General features: G+C 31.7%; 1 protein-coding gene across 1 annotated transcript in view; it reads left to right on the top strand.

Annotated features, from left to right (window-relative positions):
- Window positions 1–6,420: 6,420 nt before the first annotated feature.
- LOC119831626 overlaps window positions 6,421–19,175 on the top strand; it is a 20,979-nt gene continuing 8,224 nt past the window's right edge. Inside the window, exon 1 of the mRNA XM_038355054.1 lies at window positions 6,421–6,555. Coding sequence (XP_038210982.1) covers window positions 6,538–6,555 — 18 coding nt within the window. The 5' untranslated portion in view covers window positions 6,421–6,537. The remainder of the gene's footprint in view (window positions 6,556–19,175) is intronic.

The following is a 19,175-nucleotide window of genomic DNA, read 5'->3' as shown; positions in this document are numbered from 1 at the left end:
TTCAGAAATTCTTTCACCGTTGGTTTTATACGTGATCCCTAAGTGCTATAGGCTAATATATGTACCACGGGCGAATTCTGAGTGAAAATCTATTCGATTAAATAAAAGATAACAAAGTACTTCCTATAGGTATGTTTATTTTATTTAATTAGCATTATAATAGAAGCTCCAAAGAGGGTTCAAATTGCTTTACCTTCGCTGGCTTATTGAAAGATAGTATTCATAACTGTCGCTTAATATGAATTCTAGTCTTACCGTCGCATAAAAAACCCTTACACCATATAAATATCTCTCATATAAAAACATTACGAAGAGTTTCGAAATTGAGAAAAATACGATATTTTATAACGCCAATAAAAAATTGCCCTCCAGCGAGTTAAAACCTTCTTTATTTAACGTTATTTCAACAAGTCAACAAACAATAACTCGAACATCAATTAGTGATGTAACAACATCGATACAATCTTCAAAATGATCGATAGATAATCGATATAAGTGAATAAGTGAAGCATGCGCAAGCCAAGGATTACATGCCTTTCATATTGCGTGAATCCCGTGGTCAGTGAACGTAGAATATCTTATTATTGAAATCTTATTTAATTATCATCCTTGTAGTGTTTATTGCTGTAGAGTACTGGTACTTCTATTAGAGATAAAGTATGTTTTGAAGTCAGTACAAGGTTTTTTAATATTGGAACATATGGAATTAATATATGGGCGGTACTCGCAATTGCAAGTTACAAATAATAGAAAGAACAAACGGTGATACAGAAACTTATTGAAATGATGTTCGTTGTAGAACTCTCCCCAAGAGACGACATAAGATCGGCCATTGCCTATCTGAATACTAGATGAGACCTACTTTTTGGGTGTTGGTGATGAAAGCAAATTTGATTTAAATTTATTTAACAAAAAACATCCATGAACCCATTTCGATAGGCCATCATAGGCATGTTTAGAAATCGAAAGTATTATTCCTACGGGTTACGGGCTTACCCGGGTGAAACCGCGGGGCGCAGCTAGTTATAAATACAGCTTCTTTTCATACCGTGGTCATCATAATTACTCTGTATCTACAAAACATTGTAATAAAACGTAGCGGTATAACCAATTATTGCTGCAGTCCGTGCAAGGACTTTCTTGGGGTTTTTAAGACAGTCATCAAAGTAACTGTCGCGCATGCCACTCTCAGAAATATAGCTTCATACAGCTGAGTGAAACAATATGACTTACACAATAAGGTATGTTTTGGGCACCATTTAATTTCTCGATACATTCTCAATTTTTATTGCGGGAGTCGAGCATGCTTCGGCACTCAATTGGGCCAGCTCGCACCGGGGAAGGACCACACAAAAAACAATAGCTTCCTATTGTGTTTCGTACGGTGAATGAGGGAGCCGAAGGCCTATTTCCTTCTCCTCGCCCTTCTCAGTCCATTCCTTCTTTCCAGTTATCGATCCTTTACTTATCCCTTATCCCTTAAAAGCGGGCAGCGCATTCTCAGAGGTTTGAGCCTCTGCGAATGTTCATGGGCGGTGGTGATCGTTTACAATCAGGCGAACCACCAGCTCAGTTGCCCACTATGACATTTAAAAAAAAAGCACCTTTTTCTTGTGATAAATTATTGTATAATTAAGATATCAACAATTTAACAAAATCAGATTTCTAATAAGACTATCATCGGTTCCCTGTTATTTGTCCATCTGTCCACCTCGCCCAGCTTTATCTATATAAACATTAAGTAAATAAGTGTCAAGTTAGAGTTGATCATAAATATTAACTGAAGATAAGGTTATGAACGAGTTTAGTTTATCTACTGCGAGTTCCGTATACAATGTAGATATCTGTTAAGATTTTGGATTTTGAATATTGCTGCATGCTTTATTGTAGCAGCTTTAACTGCAAATAAGCTTGTAACCATGGATTTATTTTTTCCTTATTTCTTTTTGATAATGGCACAAAATACCTTAAGTTTTTTAATTGTTTTGCGTTTTAAAATGAGAAAAATCCCTCTCATTTTCCCTCACTCAATGCAATGTTTTTTTTTCGGTTTTTCCTTATTCCAGAACTTCGTATATTGCCTTATCTACCAGGTTATTCTATATGTATTCCGTTTTTCTGTTTAATATAAGGAACTCCAAAAATCCTAATTCTGACACAAATTGCAAACGGATGTATTCAAGTAGATCAACTATTCATTTAAGGATGCTGTGCAATTGCAAATTGCGAAAAACTCAATCCAAATTTTATTTAATTAATTAGAATTTATGCTCCAAACTTTAATGTAAAAATAAAAAATACGATAAAAATTCTGCGAGAAATGTTGCGAGTAGATTCAGATAAAAAATTTAAATATTTTTTTTATATTGGAGTTAAAGAAATCCTCATAGGTGCATAGTATTCTTTGTTAGTATTTTGTAAATATGTACTTAAAACTTAGGACTTGTGATATTATAGCCTCGACTTAACATTTGTTTCTAAAATACAATTGACTGTTATTTAAAAACTATTCGATTTAATTCTATACACATTTGAATAATATCTCATGCATACTTATATAAAATTAAGTCAATTGCAAAATAACGATGATAAAAAACAAAATGTGCTCACTTCTAATATCTCATATGTACACAACTGCTAGCATGTGAATTAGAAAAATTAGTCAAATGTACATTTCTAGGTTATTTAAAGATAAAAATCAAGTCACAAGATTTATAAAAATATTTCATAACAGTTTTCGCACAGTTTATGCATAGAACAAGGTCGTTATTGCGTCCATTAGTTATATTATATTTAAAGAGAAAAAAAAGTATATTTTAAAGCCTAGTGTTTAATTAATCCATATTATTTACTAGCTTTTGCCCGCGTCTTCGCGCGCGTTAAATTAGGAGTAGATTAATATATGTTATTATTCGTCTAAATCGTCTTGACTCTGTGTGTGATATGTGACCTCTGATCACATCCTCCTGCTTATTAAAAACAACCCATCAAAATCTGTTGCGTAGTATCAAATATTTAAGATTCTATAGTACATATTCTATAGGACAGACAGAGAAGGTGACTTTATTTTATGCTCTATAGTGATGATGCTGCTTATTATTCACGTCACCTCACACACACAGAGACACAAACCTCGTCACGGTGAAAGAAAACATCGTTGAGAATCCGGCATGTCGAAGAATAAAAAATTTCGACGATATGTGACATCTGCCAACCCGCACTTGGCCAGCGTTTTGAATTAAGGTCTTAACCCCGATAGGAGGCCCATGTCCCTACAGAGGAGCATATATGGCCTGATTATGATGATGATTATGATAATTGAATGAAACACGGGTTCTGTTTTGTTTTGTTACTGAATATTATTCTTATATTATTATTTCCCCTAGTTTTGGCTGTGAGTTTTTAAGTCACTGTCTATCGTTTTGAGCAAATAACGTATAAATAAAACAAATCTAAATCAGCTCCGCCGTTATTATATCACATTGTTACTGTAAAACACTAAAAAATGTATACATTTTTAACATTAGTAGTTCCTATGAAACCATTACATCTATCAGTGAATTCTACGTTAGTTACGTACTGTAAGTTGTAGATACTCTCAGGAGACAAAAATGGGCTAACGATTGCAACATTATATAATTAATACACTATTTAATGTTCTTCTTCAACTTTTTGTTATACATGTTATTGTGGTAACCCAGACCGAATAACGTAATGGACCAAATGTAATTCGATGATTTTGAAAGTGAATGCAAACACCTTGAGCTGAGATAAATACATCTTCATTCAATTCAATTTTAATAATACACGTATTTGATGCAATTAGTATATGGAAAGGCCTAGAATTTGATAAATTAGTGTGACCTTGCTATACATGATATGCTTTAAGTAATGATTTGGACGTGTCGAATACGCAATATAATCTAATTAATTAAATACATTTTTTCTTAAGTTTTTTTATCAATCACTGTATTTTGCTTCTTTAATAAAAGTAAATCCAATATACAAGAGACTGTATCATAAAACGATGTTCGATTGCATGCATTTATTTTGCATTTAGAAATCTTTGTCCCCTTTGTACGGGGCTAACATAATGAATGTATTTTAATCGGATGTATTTTCGAATTTATTTTATTCACAAACCAGACTATCGATGTTATTAAAATTACACTTTGATCTCTAGTTTGCGATGCAATCGTATTGCGGAGGTAAACTCAAGTTAGAAACTTTGAATTGGTAGATATAAGATGAATTACTTTGCAGATATTATCTTAATTTATCATGATGATACTTTTTAACCATTCTACTGAAAGCAGAAAAGAAGTCAATTCTTTAAAATACGGATTGTTATGATATGCTCATCACAAATGACCTATTACTGAAATAACTATTCAATAGACCTAAACGTAAATAGTCGAGCACGCTTCGGCACGAATTGGGCCAGCTCGCACCGGGGAAGTACCACACCCCCACAGAAAACCGGCGTGAAATAATAGCTTGCTATTGTGTTTCGTACGGTGAGTGGGGGAGCCGGAGGCCCATATCCTTTTCCTCACCCTTCCCAGTCCTTTCCTTTATTCCTCTCATCAATCCTTTCCTAATCCCTTACCAATTAAAGTCGGCAATCCATTTGTAGAGGCGAAAGGTGTGCAATTGACCTTACCTCTCTCCAAATGTTCATGGGCGGTGGTAGCGCTTACCATCAGGTGACCCACCAGCTCCATTGCCGACTGACATAAAAAAAATACATACAGTGACATGAATATTTAATAAAAACTTTAAAGAGAGTAAATGTATCTTTTTAATTATGTTATATCTATACCCAGTGGGTGTTTACGAGTCGCTGTCATTTAACATCTGTTGACCCACTAAATCTTTTTGCTCAATCATAAAAAATGTTTTACCAAAAAACTCGTAATATTTTGTAATTTGTCCCTTGGTATAGTGGTTAAGGCGTTACATACAGGTATGCAATACTATGTATAACACTATAACACTTGATGAGTGTGAGTCATAAAATATAGATTTTTATGAGAGTGATCACTTATAATGATTATAATAGTATAATGTTAACTATTTTAAAAATATTCAATTTTTAAACCCTGTGGTATGGTTTAATCCTGATGAAACTGGAAGAATGATACTTAAATCGATTAAAATAAATAATATGCACCTACCAATTAAAGTACTATACTTACACTTCTTTTATTGGTATTTTTATTGAGTGCTATATGTACTCATTAAGTGGTTCCTTTTTTAAAATATTCCATTTTTAAATCCTAGCTAGCTATTTTTAAATGCAGAACAAATAAACTAGGAGAAGGTATCTTAATGGGTCAATCGTGTCGGAATAAAAGCTGTTAATAAAACAATTATGCAAGCTTTATTTAAACTATAGTTTTATATTATCTGTGGTAATAATACTATACCGTTTAAAGCTTATTCATATTACTCTAATTACAAAGTTAATTTTCCAGAGAGCATTCAAATATACGGTTATATTTTTAATCTATATATGCGTAATAGGTATACTATGGAAATGAGGTATTATGCCATTAAATTAAATATAATTAACCATTTACGACGTAAAACGTTTTATTATTTAATTCAAGATGGGATGTTACATAAGTCACATAACAAGATACGACTTCATTAGTTTTTTTTAATGAAACAGGGCATGGGTCACATGGAAGGTTGTGTTGCCACATATGGTTTCGAGGCAGTTATTCTGAAATTGCTTAAATAATTTGGATGTAATTGCTGATAAATATATATACAAACTCTATGTTTGTATATAGACAATTTAATACGTTACTGTTATGTAGTAATAGTCTATGTATTAATGAGACAGTTATTATTAAAATTCTGTAAAATACTATATTGCACCAAATTGATATAAAAATGGAAATTGTCGCTTATACATCAGATATTCCTATATCATAATATATGAGAAGAGATAAGCAATAAAAATATACAAAATTTTGCCTTTACACCAGATCAAGATCCTTCCATACTTCAATAAAAACTTCCAATAAGAATAGTTTGTTTCATTTCCATGTAATTAATTTTGATTTAGATTGATTAGTTCAATGCATATTGCGATGTAAAAAGAAATTAATTACTATTAGCAAACATCACTTTTGAAATGCAATTTCTTCATTTCCACCAATTGCAAACAAATCTATTCTCACGCGAAAAACGAAGTGTCAGAAGGCATTTCTTATCTTATTCCCGATCGACATTAATTATCCAAAGTTTTCGTAAGATGCAATTGTGTGAACGTTTTTTATCTCTTTTTACAATCGATTTTAAAACTGTTTGTATTCAAAACGACCTTATCCTATTTCCCTCTCGTTCATAATGTTCATTTTTAAGCTTTACATAATCCGAATGTGAAGGTTGGATGGAACTTTCTTTGGGGGGGAGGCTGTATGCTGTGAGCCTTTGCCTCAGTTGTGAAGAAAGCGCGCGCGATCGCGCCAGTGTAGTGCCAGTTATTTTTTTTAATCCTCAGCCCCGAAGTGCGTTTTGGATACAATGAGGCTTATATTTTGGGTACGTTCGATTTTTGAAAATAAATTTATGTTTTATCTGTGGTAATGGAGCGTGTGTTGCTTTCTAGTAAGAGTTGACTGTGCTAAGGGCTTGTTTGTGACTTGTTTATTGTATTTGGAATTTATTATGCCGTTAATATTTATATACGTATATGATATGTCCGTAGGTTACTTTCATTTCAATATATTTGCACGCATATTTTAATAGCCTTTACTTTATTCGTTGTTACGAAAAAAAATATATATATTAACGAAAGCCGTCTTTCATAATTTGTTTAATAAAAACTTAATATTTATTTCATACGAAATATTTTATCAGCATAATATGAACAGTTATTATAATTAAGGTTATACTGAAGGCTAGAAGTAACAATTATGTAGTATTTCCTGAAATATAATGCAGAAATTAATCAACGCATGGTCGGTTGAAACTCGAAAGTTAATGTTCAATCACAGGAGTTCAATCAGTCTTTTCATTAATAATGACGATTAACTTTCTACCCCCTTATTTCTTAAAAAAATATGTCCGAAAAAAATAATGTTAAATAACTTTTAATAAAAACTAGACTATAAAACATATTATATTACCTATGAATCTCTGATAAAAACGTAGTTAGATAATTTAAGATTAATTAACATCAACTCATCAGTTTAATATAAATGTACTTATTTGGAAAATATCGAGGCTCTCCGAACGCTTTACAATAAAACATGATTCATATTTCGAATGTTTCATCAAAAAGTTTAAATAATAATTATCACTGGCCAGTTGAAAGTTTAAATTGCATAAACTCGAATAATATGAGAAAAAATAGTTACCCAATATACGTCCTTTCTACATTGCGTCACGCAAGGAAGTGTGTCAAACAGTGATGAAGAATTCGCGACCGGAACTGTGAGCACACCGGTTAATATGCGATGCAAGATATGATAATAAACTATCTCTTTACCCTGGTTTCACCTGCGTTTATCGTGAGTTAAAAAAAGGCGTTTGTTACACGGGGATAATGTCGGGAAAATTGAAGGAGACTCCTGCCGTTACCTAAATTCATTTTAAGAATTCCAATTTTTATTAAACATATATTGATTCAATAGTGTTTGACAGATCAACTGATATCAAATTGTTTCGTATTCATCCGCAGCGTTATTTTTTATAAAATTCTGTAGGTACCTTTTATGATACAAAAATGAACCTACAGAATTTTATAACTGTACAAAATTTTACATTTTGTGTTTATTGTAGGTTTTTAAGTATATTAGTAGGCAAACTATGTCTTATTTCGCTTCGCATCTACTGTAACAAAATAACTCTTAAGCACGACTAATGTAAATTGACCCCGTTAAACTATGACAGGTCGCATGGAACAGAGATCAAACTGTATCTTCTCTGAACCGTCCGTAGATCTAAAATTGAGCTATTTATATATTTAAATAAATATACAAATTTACTGGCGATTTTGCTCATTTACGATGTTGCAATTAAAAAGGTTAAAGGCCAGCAAAATAAATTGAATAATTCGAGAGGCGAAAGTTGAATAATTCTTTGCAAACAATTTTACATAAATAAATCACGTAAAAGACTACAATACATATTATTATTCTACACTGGACAACACGCTTTACAACATGCCAAGAGACAACCTGCGATGCGTTTTCTCCCGTGTAAAGCGATAATAACACAAACATGTCTAAAACACAACATTTTATTGCATACAAAACGTATACTCAGAAGTTTATGAGCTATATTCCCACAAAACACTTTTTTCTTTTTTTTATTCGTTGTGTGAATTGCCAGCATTATGTGATATGTCACTTTTCTTAGCAATTAAAAGAGTTTTGGCGGAATTCTGGCATGTATTATGACGAAATTAAGGAAAGTTTTTTTTTTTATTATCTGTTACAAGGAGGCCGGCGGCTTAAACAACAGGAGCTGTCATCGAAAACCTTCATATTATTTAATGCAACGAGCTTTATCTAGTCTAGAGTTTTACATTTTTGAAATTTATGATTATATTTAACACAATAAAAATTAAAGTCTTAATTTGAACTTTAAAAATATTTTTAATGTGTTATTAAAGAAAAGGGAAAAATGGTACATTTTATAACCTATATTTATGAAGTTATGTTACGTATATTACTTTCAAAGTTACATTACAGCGATAGGGCATCGTAGATCGGCATTGCAAGTGCTAAATGCACTACGTAATATAGTCCGAGTTCCATCATAATATGTCATAATAAGCACATGCAACATCAATTTGGTTACTTCATCTCAAATTATGCTCATTATAGTTACATCAGCAGTCGTGAATGTTGGAGGCTGCATGAAGCCCGGAAGAGGTTTTGTTTTTAGTTTTAATGAGCGCCGTGTTAACCTAACTTGACCTTTGAACCCTGTCACCTTAATATGCATTGTTACTGCAATTGTTTGTCGTAGTTTTATTTGTATTTTTGTTTATTATTTACTTTTCCTCCAACTTGAATATGTTTGCGAATCATTAAAAATAAAAAATATTATTTAAATACAATTTAACTTCAATAACCAGTAGTTGGTAAACCTAGAAAATATCTCGGGAATATTATTATAACAAAAATCTAAAAAAAAACCTGCTTAAAATATAAATCAATTTATAAAGCGATCATTTGAGATACATTACGAAACATAAACGAAAAAAAAACCAATTATGCCTACTGACAAGTACTATTATATTTTAATTATATTTTAACAGTAGGTAAATATTCGTGACAACTAACTGAGAAGTAACTGTACAGAATTGCTTAGCGTTGGGTCAGAAAGGTTAGGACTTCTGACATAAGTTTTATGCAACACAACACAAACCATCTCATAATCTCTCAGGATGGATTTGAAATAATCGCCACTACGCTGTGTACATGTTTTTGTCACTAATGCGAAATAGTTATAAAATACTCTATAATTATACTAATTGCGAACAAAAATAATTATTAAATTCATAAGCTTTGTTTTAATTTATTTATATTTACTCTATATATTACGTTCTATCTCTCAAAACTTATAGGTATAGGTTATTAGTGATAATGGATTTATTTATTAATAACTATGCATAAGTTAAAAAAAGTTCTTCGAAATATCGAAATTACATTAGCAGCAAAATTAAATGAAATAAAGGTTTTATATATATTTATTAAACACTTATTTTTAATAATAATTTAAAAACCAAAAGATAATCAATCTACAAATGTTTACCGAAGGAGTAAATGAAATTAAGCCTCCTTTTATAAACCTTATACAAATATATGAGGACTACCTGTGGCAGGAAGCCAAAAGGTACGTGATAGGCATCCTTGATTCAATTTAACATGTTTTTGTGCTACTTTTTTGTGGAACAACAATGTTTTTTTAGAAATCGACCACCCACGTTAGCATATTTTCAGACTTTAAATTATTTAAAAGAACAGTAGATAGTGTTGCTATCAATTGGTTATTTGATTTTTTCTAAATCTTAAAAATGTTGGGGAAAATTGAATAAAATATTCACAAGAAAAAGGACTCCGAAATAATTACCTAAGTGTATAATATAATCACATACCAAGTGTATTGTTTCTGAGTCCATTATTAATATACAATAAATATTTTATTGAATTTTGTCAATACTTTATTGAATTCAGTGATTACTGAAATAATAAAAACTATTGCTAACCCATTTTATAATGAAGCGACAACTCTGTGCCCGTCACGTTTTTGAACATGACATTATAATGCTTTGGTAAACCAACCCCTAATTTCAATATCCATATCATATCTAAGTTGTAAATCTAGTATATATGCTGTAAAACTCATTTAAGATCAGTATCCAAGCCTTAATTTTTGACACGTTATCGAAGCTTGTTTTATGTATTGTTCATTTATTTCTCTACTAACAAGTAGCTTTCGGTCTTTATTCTTCCTAGATTTCTAGCCTAGTAGTTAGTCTTCACTAATATTATAAAGAGGAAGAATTTGCATTTTTTGTTTGTTTGTTTGTAATGGATAAACTCAAAAATTGCTGGACCGTTTTAAAAAAATCTTTCACCATTAGAAAGCTGCAATTTCGCTGAGTGATATGTACCACGGGCGAAGACGGGGAGAACTGCTACTATCAAATAATAGAACTTGAATGTAGGCGAAGAGTGAAACACTGTCCATTCCGAGTGGGTTAGCCGTCTTATCCGTTAAATTGTCATTACGTTGGTTATTGGCGTTCCGCTCTACTTGGGCCAGAAAGTCAAGGCCGAGCCTTAGGTTCAATGTAACAGTTAGCTATTGTTTGTCGAGCTATTTCTATGTTTAATGTAATATATTTTCCTTTATATGTATTGGGAGAGAGGATATCTTGAAAATATTCTAGTAAGATGGTAATTGATCAAAAAATTATGGCCTTTATTAAAAAAAGAAAGTAATAGTGTGGGAGTCGAGGTCGCTTCGGCTCGAATTGGGCCAGCTCACAGCTGGGAAATACCTTTCCAGACCATTGCATTGAGCAAGCAAGCCTTTCAGCTGCTGACAAGCTGGCAGTATATTATCAGAGGCACTCTGCAAATGTTTATGGGCAGCAGTGATCGTTAACCAACAGGCGAACGTGTATGCTATAACATAGATATAAGGAGATAGGATTTGACTTTTAAGGGTGAATAATAGTGTGTTATCCGTAAGTTTTAAATGTATGTATGTCTCGCAGTTTGTCTGGTACTTAAAGCTCAAACGATAATTTATTCTAGACTTCTTCTACAAGCGCATTTGCATCAGCGTAATATCATGTGATATTACGCTGATTAAAGAGATTCAGAAAGCAATCTTCTGAGAAGAGTCATTGAGAAGATCTGTTTTACATAATAGTATAGATATACACTAAATTGTGTTTTGGTTCCCAATTGTTATTACTGCAAGTTTAGTTATAACTGCATTAATTTCCACGGAATCTTCTAGTCCACCTTTTAGTTCAACGAAATCACATGTTTTACACAAGCCTACTAATAAAGTCATTAATATACTCATTATATAATATATAATAAACAACATAAAGCATTAACTGCTTGTAAATTGATTTAAAAATTACGAAATACTCCAATTTATAAGTCAATATAAAACCGTGTCAAATTATTAAGAGTCTTTTAATCACTAATTAGCATTTTTTATTAAAATAGAAAGTGATTTGGCAAAAACCAGTTCAATTAATTAATTACTTAGAATCAAATCAAGTAAGCTACTTTTAATCAATACGTTTTCTTCTACTATCTACAATTTCTAATGTAAATATTCATAAACGAATAATACATTACATGTAATTATACCATAATTTAAACCGTAATCGATGTTAGAGAATATTAGATATAAGAGAATATATAATATACACATAATATGTATTTTGCTAAAATAAAGAAGATTCTGAACTATTTAAATGCTGTGTTTAAAGTGTATGGCTGCTGCGAATGCTACTACACATTATTTAAAACTTATATGCAGTGGCACTTAATACAAGCCTTTTAAATGTTACATGAAGAAAAAAATGAAAATACATTTAAAACCTCATACATAAATTTATGGAAAACTAACTACTCATGATTATTCCCATATTTAGGTAGAGCCCGTAGACACCTTTAAGCTAAAAATTTAAGCTAAAATCCAGCAAGCTATCTACGTTACTGTGCTTCCTAATAAACATGCCTTCATACAAATCTAGTTCATATCAGTTCATATTAGTTATATCTACTTATCAGCCTAACTACCCTTTAGAAAGAAAGTTGTTAACTCACACGCTTATCAAATTTTAAAACATTCATAGCACCAATAGATTTCATAATTAATTACTCAACACACAAACGCTTCTATGACGTCACTAGAAACGATAAAATCCCACTCATAATTATCACAAATTAAGATAATCGTCATCATTACACAATTATACAAATTAAACGTCACGTATCCGCGGATATAAGAAAGCTCTGAGACATCGCACATTATCGTGAATTAGACGAAATTTATCACACCATTATATGCCTTATGTAATTCTAATACGAGCCATGGGTTTTATGGTACTTTTACTTTTAAGCGCTAACGAATATTCACTTTCCTTGGAATTCAATTTGTCTATTTGTTATGGTTCAATATGCTTGTATAATTCTTACGTAAGATAAACCTTTCTATTTATATTCATGTGCAAATAAAATTTACGTATCGTCCATTCAATTGCTTAATATAATAATTCGTTTCGCTTGTTTAATATTTAACGCCTTCAAGCTATTAGTATTTGAATGTTTAAAAAAAAATTGTATTTATATTTGTTAAGCCGGACATGTTTTATTCAAAACCTCTAGACAAAAATCAATAGGCCCTAAACGATGGTTATTAGAAGTCCTAGTTGGGAAAAAAATAACACTTAAAAACTAATTAAAAATGGTACTTACGTACTTTTTTATGTTTTCAAAAGGATCGGATACATGTATGTACTATCGTTATTATTTAAATTATCACAGCTATAGAAAATAATATCGTACAAATTAATTCAAGAACATTTATAGACTCATAAACAAACGGCAGTTCCATCAGAATAAGTTTTCTTACGTTCTACAGATTATAATAAGCATAAAAAAGCGACAGTAATCCATCCCCAGTAAATTATAGGTTCAAGGTAGAAAGTTCATTAATTCAATGACTTTTTGTTTGCATAATAAGATTTCGAGAGATAGTCGAAACTGACATGCCGGGTAATGTTATTACACAATCCAAGTGGATTACTTGGTATGGAATATTGAATCCGTAATGATATAGGATCTCCTTATTCAGGTTGTGTCTACTTAATCTGTGATTCGGAACTGTCATCTTAAATTAAGAACCACGATACATGGAAGTAAGAACTTTTTGTTTTCTTTTATGGACCGTATACAATATTTTCTGATTATAACTGTATAATTTATGAACACCTCGCCGAAGACCTTGTAAAAGTGATCAAATTTTTATATCATCATTATATTATACTATTCGCTCGTGGTATCCGTACTTATAGCCTATACTCTACAGCACTCAGAAATCAGGTACAATTTCAATACCGTATCGGTAATAGAATTTTCGATATCGTTCAAGTAGTTCCTGAGATTAGCAATAACAAAAATACTCACAATTTTAATCCTTCGCTTCCACAAACTTTCGAATAACCTATTCCCAATAAATTGGACATACACATTTCATAAGCATCACGAGAAATAAAACTTTTGCAACTATAGCCTTGTTTCTAAATGATTAGCAAACGCTTGCTATTCTTCATAGATTCTTTATGAAATATATTTAACCTATTCATTGCAAATCACATTTATCTTTTGAAGTAAATTGTACGTATAATGATCTATAGAAAGGAGGTCATCTCTTATATGAATTTCAATTCTTAACAATTTCCGTAGTTATTATGAAAATTATGTTTGATATAGAAAACTGTGTCGGGCGATGAATGGCGGAAGTAGCTTATGAAGTTGTGAGATCTTATTTAAATATAACTTTGTGATAATAGCCTATAATTCATACGAGGAGGCGCAGTTGATAACAGTCAGTTACTTTATAATTTGGTGACATCATCTCACTGAGATCAATCCCGACATTTCTTCCGAGCTATTGTGGGAGTCGAGCACGCTTCGGCACAAATTGGGCCAGCTCGCACCGGGGAAGTACCACACCCCCACAGAAAACCGGACGAAATAGTGGCATGCCACTGTGTTTCGTACGGTGAGTGGGGGAGCCGGAGGCCCGTTTCCTTTTCCTCACCCGTCCTAGTCCATTCCTTCTTTCCAGTCGTAAATCCTTTCCTTTTCCCTTACCCCATAAAAGTGGGCAGCGCATTCACAGAGGTACTTACTTTGCGATGGTTATGGGCGGTGGTGATCGCTTACCATCAGGCGAACCACTAGCTCAGCTGCCCGCTATGACATTAAAAAAAAAAAAAGAGCTTCCCTTCTAAATTATTTTTCGTGATATGTTTACCCGTAGGTATCTTTAAATAGTAGTAGTACTTTAGGTAGTAGGGATGTTTAAATAAATATTCATTGAAAATCTTTCCAATAACAATATGTACAAAATCAAACGAAGAAGAATATGAGCATAATTTATTTACTGTATACTGGGTAGATTTGCGGATAATTTCTCATTTCCTATTTCTATTTAAATTAATATTTTGTTATATGTTAAATTTCTTATAACCTTGTTTAGATTTGCCTTCAAAACGGTCTACATTTACACAAAACACTTTAAACGAATAATTGGAAAGAAAACTAAGACTCGTGCGTTTAAAATTGTTTCCACTCTATACAGCTGATTAATATAATGCTTATATGTCCAAAAGTTGAAGGCTCCGACCTCAGATCACTATGTTAGTATCATTAGGTATAAATAAGTCAGCAGAGACGTAAGCGCGTAACAGTTGACCATTTTCACTCTCACTCCAAAACAGAACGGACTGGTCTGGCCGGAATGTAGTAGAAAGCATCGCATCTTAATGAATAAAGGCGTGTTTCGGCCAGACGGAAAGACGCGCGAAATTGTTGAAGAATTAAAAAAAAATACCATAGATACTTTAAAAAAGGTTGGTATAATGGAATGTAGAAATAATCTTAAATTAAAATAAAAATGTTATCGCTGGTGTTTTGCGTCATCTCAAATTAGAAAATGTGCCTTAATCGTGTTTTTACTATTTATAGATTTAACTTAAAATACCCAATAATATGTTGTGTAAATATACGTATAAAAATAACAAATAATTAAACGCCTTACCTGCATAATTCTTGCTGATTATGTCAAAATTCACTAGTTTTCTTAGTTGCAGACTTATCAAGCTTTAAAATACGTTTACTCTGATTATAATCTTACCGGATTATGTTTGTCGGTTGTTATTTTTTACTCTTACCGGATCGGACTTTCGATCAAGTCTGTCGCAAAACCTTGTCATTGCCCGTCACCCTTGAAAAGTCGAAAAAAGTTGCATTTGAATGTATATAAATTGGGTCACAATGCCAGTAATAAATCAATAACGTGTTAAGACAATATGAAACATATATAATGCTGAAGTGTTTGTTTGATTGCGTTTTTTTCAGTAACAACGTGCAAATTAAATATTTTTGTGTTGAATAGTCTATTTTATTGAAGTGGTTGTATAAACGTAATGAAAAATATGGGTAAAATCTTAGGACACAGCCAATCGTATAATGTGCTAAATTAAATGATTTTTTAATTTTGATTCGGTTAGATAATACATTCATATTTATTTACTAATTTATGAAATTAATCGTTGTAGTTTTAAGTATTAGCATGATCTTATTCATTAACGTAGGGCAAAAAGTGTCCTTTAGTGTCCTTTAGCTCACTGTCGCGTAGGGGTCCTACACGGTAGTGAGCCTATATTATATACGTATGCATATTTGTGTTGTATGCCCCGAATATTACCTACATATTACACAAACAAACAAACAAAAACACTTTATTGTGCACCAAATGATAATAAAAATTAATAAAATATATATATACATTAAAACATAAACATTCACGAACACAACAGGCATAAATCATTTTTAGAACTAAAATTAACAATATTGCATCGCATTTTATATGGCTTTACTCAAAATGTTATTATTTCAGCATAATGATAACTCTAAACAATTTTATGAACTGTTCATTAATATTGAACACAAAAGCTTTCACCTGAGATGTCAATAAGCGATTCCATCAAAATATAAACCGTGCATCTAGCTGCTTAACCCACAGATCGTTCAATCATAGATCAACTACTCACGATCGCCTCTAACAAACCAATTAAATAAAAACCTGGTCTTAAAAGACCCATAAGGCAGTCAGTCATTTTGGACTAGTGATGTTTTTTAGCAAATTACACCTGTGATGAGGCCTCTACCTTTGAGTAGATATAAATAAAAAATGTAACCTTTCGATATAGAGGCTCACTCTTACCATATAAGTTAAAGCTTGCCATTAAACCATCTAATAGCATTACTCAAATGATAAACCCATATTTGGTTGTAAATTGGTTGTTTATTTTCGAAGATATTACGCTTTCGTCGATTAACAAGTTCTTAAACTATAGACCACCCTTATACTAGAAATATTATATACGTAAGATAAATTATCAGTGATGTGTTAATTGCCTGTGCAGTGTACTTATTATGTATACTTATTCAAAAACACAGTTCAATAGATTGACATAACGCTACGTCAATTTTGACGATAATGAATATTGAATTACATTACTGTGAAAGTATTTTCGATTGTAAATATTTACTTCACAATATTGTTTTCACGTCACGTCATTAGAAAGCCAACCCTTAGTCACGAGTTTGATTTCCGACGCCTCTACATGATACTGCGAATTCAAAATGGCTGACAAGATGCATGTGGCTATGAAGACGCAAATGTGGCAAGGTGAACGTCTAGATGATGAATATTTAATGTAATCAACTCTAATCTTTCACAATCTGCTAAATGACCGCAAAATATGTCCTGTTAAAAATGCCGTGTATCAAGAACTGTCAATATTTTTAACGTTAAATGAAAATCTTTTAGTGAGTATATAATCTGTGCAGACAGTGATAGCCCATTAGATAAATTAAATGAATACAAACTATATTTTATGATAAGTACTTATAATCAGCGATTTGTTGTGATTTTATTCTATTATTCTTACTTCAAACTTAAGCAGAAAATCTTATATAAGTATAGACAACATTAAGCCACTTATCTAGGTTTTAAAAGAGTTTTTAGCCACATTTCCTTGAAAATATCATATTGCATTGTGTTGTAATAATTACAATTAAACAAATGTGAAGACGCAAAAATGTTACTCAAATACATACAAGCCACTGAAAGGAACGATTTTGATAGCTTGAAGAGAAGCGACTCAAGGATTCATGAAATAAAAATAAATTTAAAAACTATAAACTATATAGACGCTATTATATCTATGGGCATATCTTTACTAATAACCTTGTAAACCGTGCCAAAATTTATATAAAAGGTAATATAAGATAATATTTAGGAAATAGGGAAGTAATTACTGAACTTAATAATATAAACAGTTGAACCTCAATTTTCTACAACTTTAACCTTTAACTTGTTAACATTAAATAATAAACATTAGTGTCAGATAGTAAAGCACGATATAATACACGCGAGAGTGTAATGGCATGCAATAACACTTTCATTACTGCTCATTATGTTTTTATGTGAGATAATAGGCTTATACGAAGCATTCTTTGGCAATTTGACAGTTGAAATCTTTTTTGGAAAGTACACAAAATACGTATTTGGGAATATGCAAGGAAAACAATAACAGTTTTCTTGATATATTATTCCGAAACAATAACAGAAATACACTTTACTTATTAAGTATTATTACTATATATAACTAGACGATCGTCCCGGCTCCACCCGGATATCAAGATTCCTGTTTTATCCCAAAGTAGCATTTAGTAGGGATAAAAGTAGGTATCTCATCACCAAGTCACCCAATTTCATTAAAAAGACAATCACGATAAAAATAGTAGTTTCAGCGTGATTGTCTGGCAGACATTCAAACAAACAAACTTTCACATTTATAATATTAGTGAATAAAGTATTAATGTAATTAGTGTGATACGAATGCAGTAAACTTAAGTAAAAATTAAAGTCTTGTTATTTTATTAGAATAGATACGAATTAGAACAAGTGAGATCAGCAATAAAACATATTAATAATTAATTTGTGACTAAATTAAAAGTATGCCTTCCTTTTTTCTCGCTATATTATATTCAATCCGAATTTTTTTTTTTCGTAAAAGTCACACTTACCCGTATAAAAAGGCTGATACAGTTAGGTATTTAACAATGAAATAGCAGTATAAGAATACAATATTTCCTACCATGTATATTATTTTTCTTAAAATGTTTACATTTGAGTGAAATATAGAATGACTGGCTGCGCCCCGCGGTTTCACCCGCGTAAGTCCGTATCCCGTTGGAATATCGGAATAAAAAGTTGCCTATATGTTATTCCAGTTGTCCAGCTATCTACGTACCAAATTTCATTGCAATCGGTTCAGTAGTTTTTACGTGAAAGAGTAACAAACATCCATACATCCATACAAACTTTCGCCTTTATAATAGTAGTAGGATACCATATAACGGGTGGCAAGTGACAACCCTGCTCCCACAAAACATGGCAAGACGAAGCCGACGGTTTCCGCGGTTCGCACCAATTGTTACAGTTGTATAATTACCGTAAATCATCGACGTTCACTTTTAAGAGGGAAATAGTTCGAGATATAAAGAGACATTTGATTTATTATAACAGCTTCAAAATCAAGGCTCACATAACGCATTTAGCATGCGCCATTTTTTATTATAATTTAGCCAGGTTTTGAATTGATTTTTCAGCAAATATGATGTCTTGTTATAGTTCTGTAAATTTAAAAGAAACTCCTTTAAAAGCAGATACAATACTTAATTTCAATGTAGACATCTTTATGATATGATTGCACCAAAATGCTAAAGCGATTCCTAGTGTAATAAATTATCACAATTCGGAGTCGGGTGTAATAATAAAACCGCTTGCTTCGTAACAACAATTATATTACTTTA

The sequence above is a fragment of the Zerene cesonia genome, chromosome 14 (genome assembly GCF_012273895.1).
Source record: "Zerene cesonia ecotype Mississippi chromosome 14, Zerene_cesonia_1.1, whole genome shotgun sequence".
Taxonomy (NCBI): Eukaryota; Metazoa; Arthropoda; class Insecta; order Lepidoptera; family Pieridae; genus Zerene; species Zerene cesonia.
Note: the sequence above shows the minus strand (reverse complement) of the source record. Positions and strands in the feature narration are given on the sequence as shown.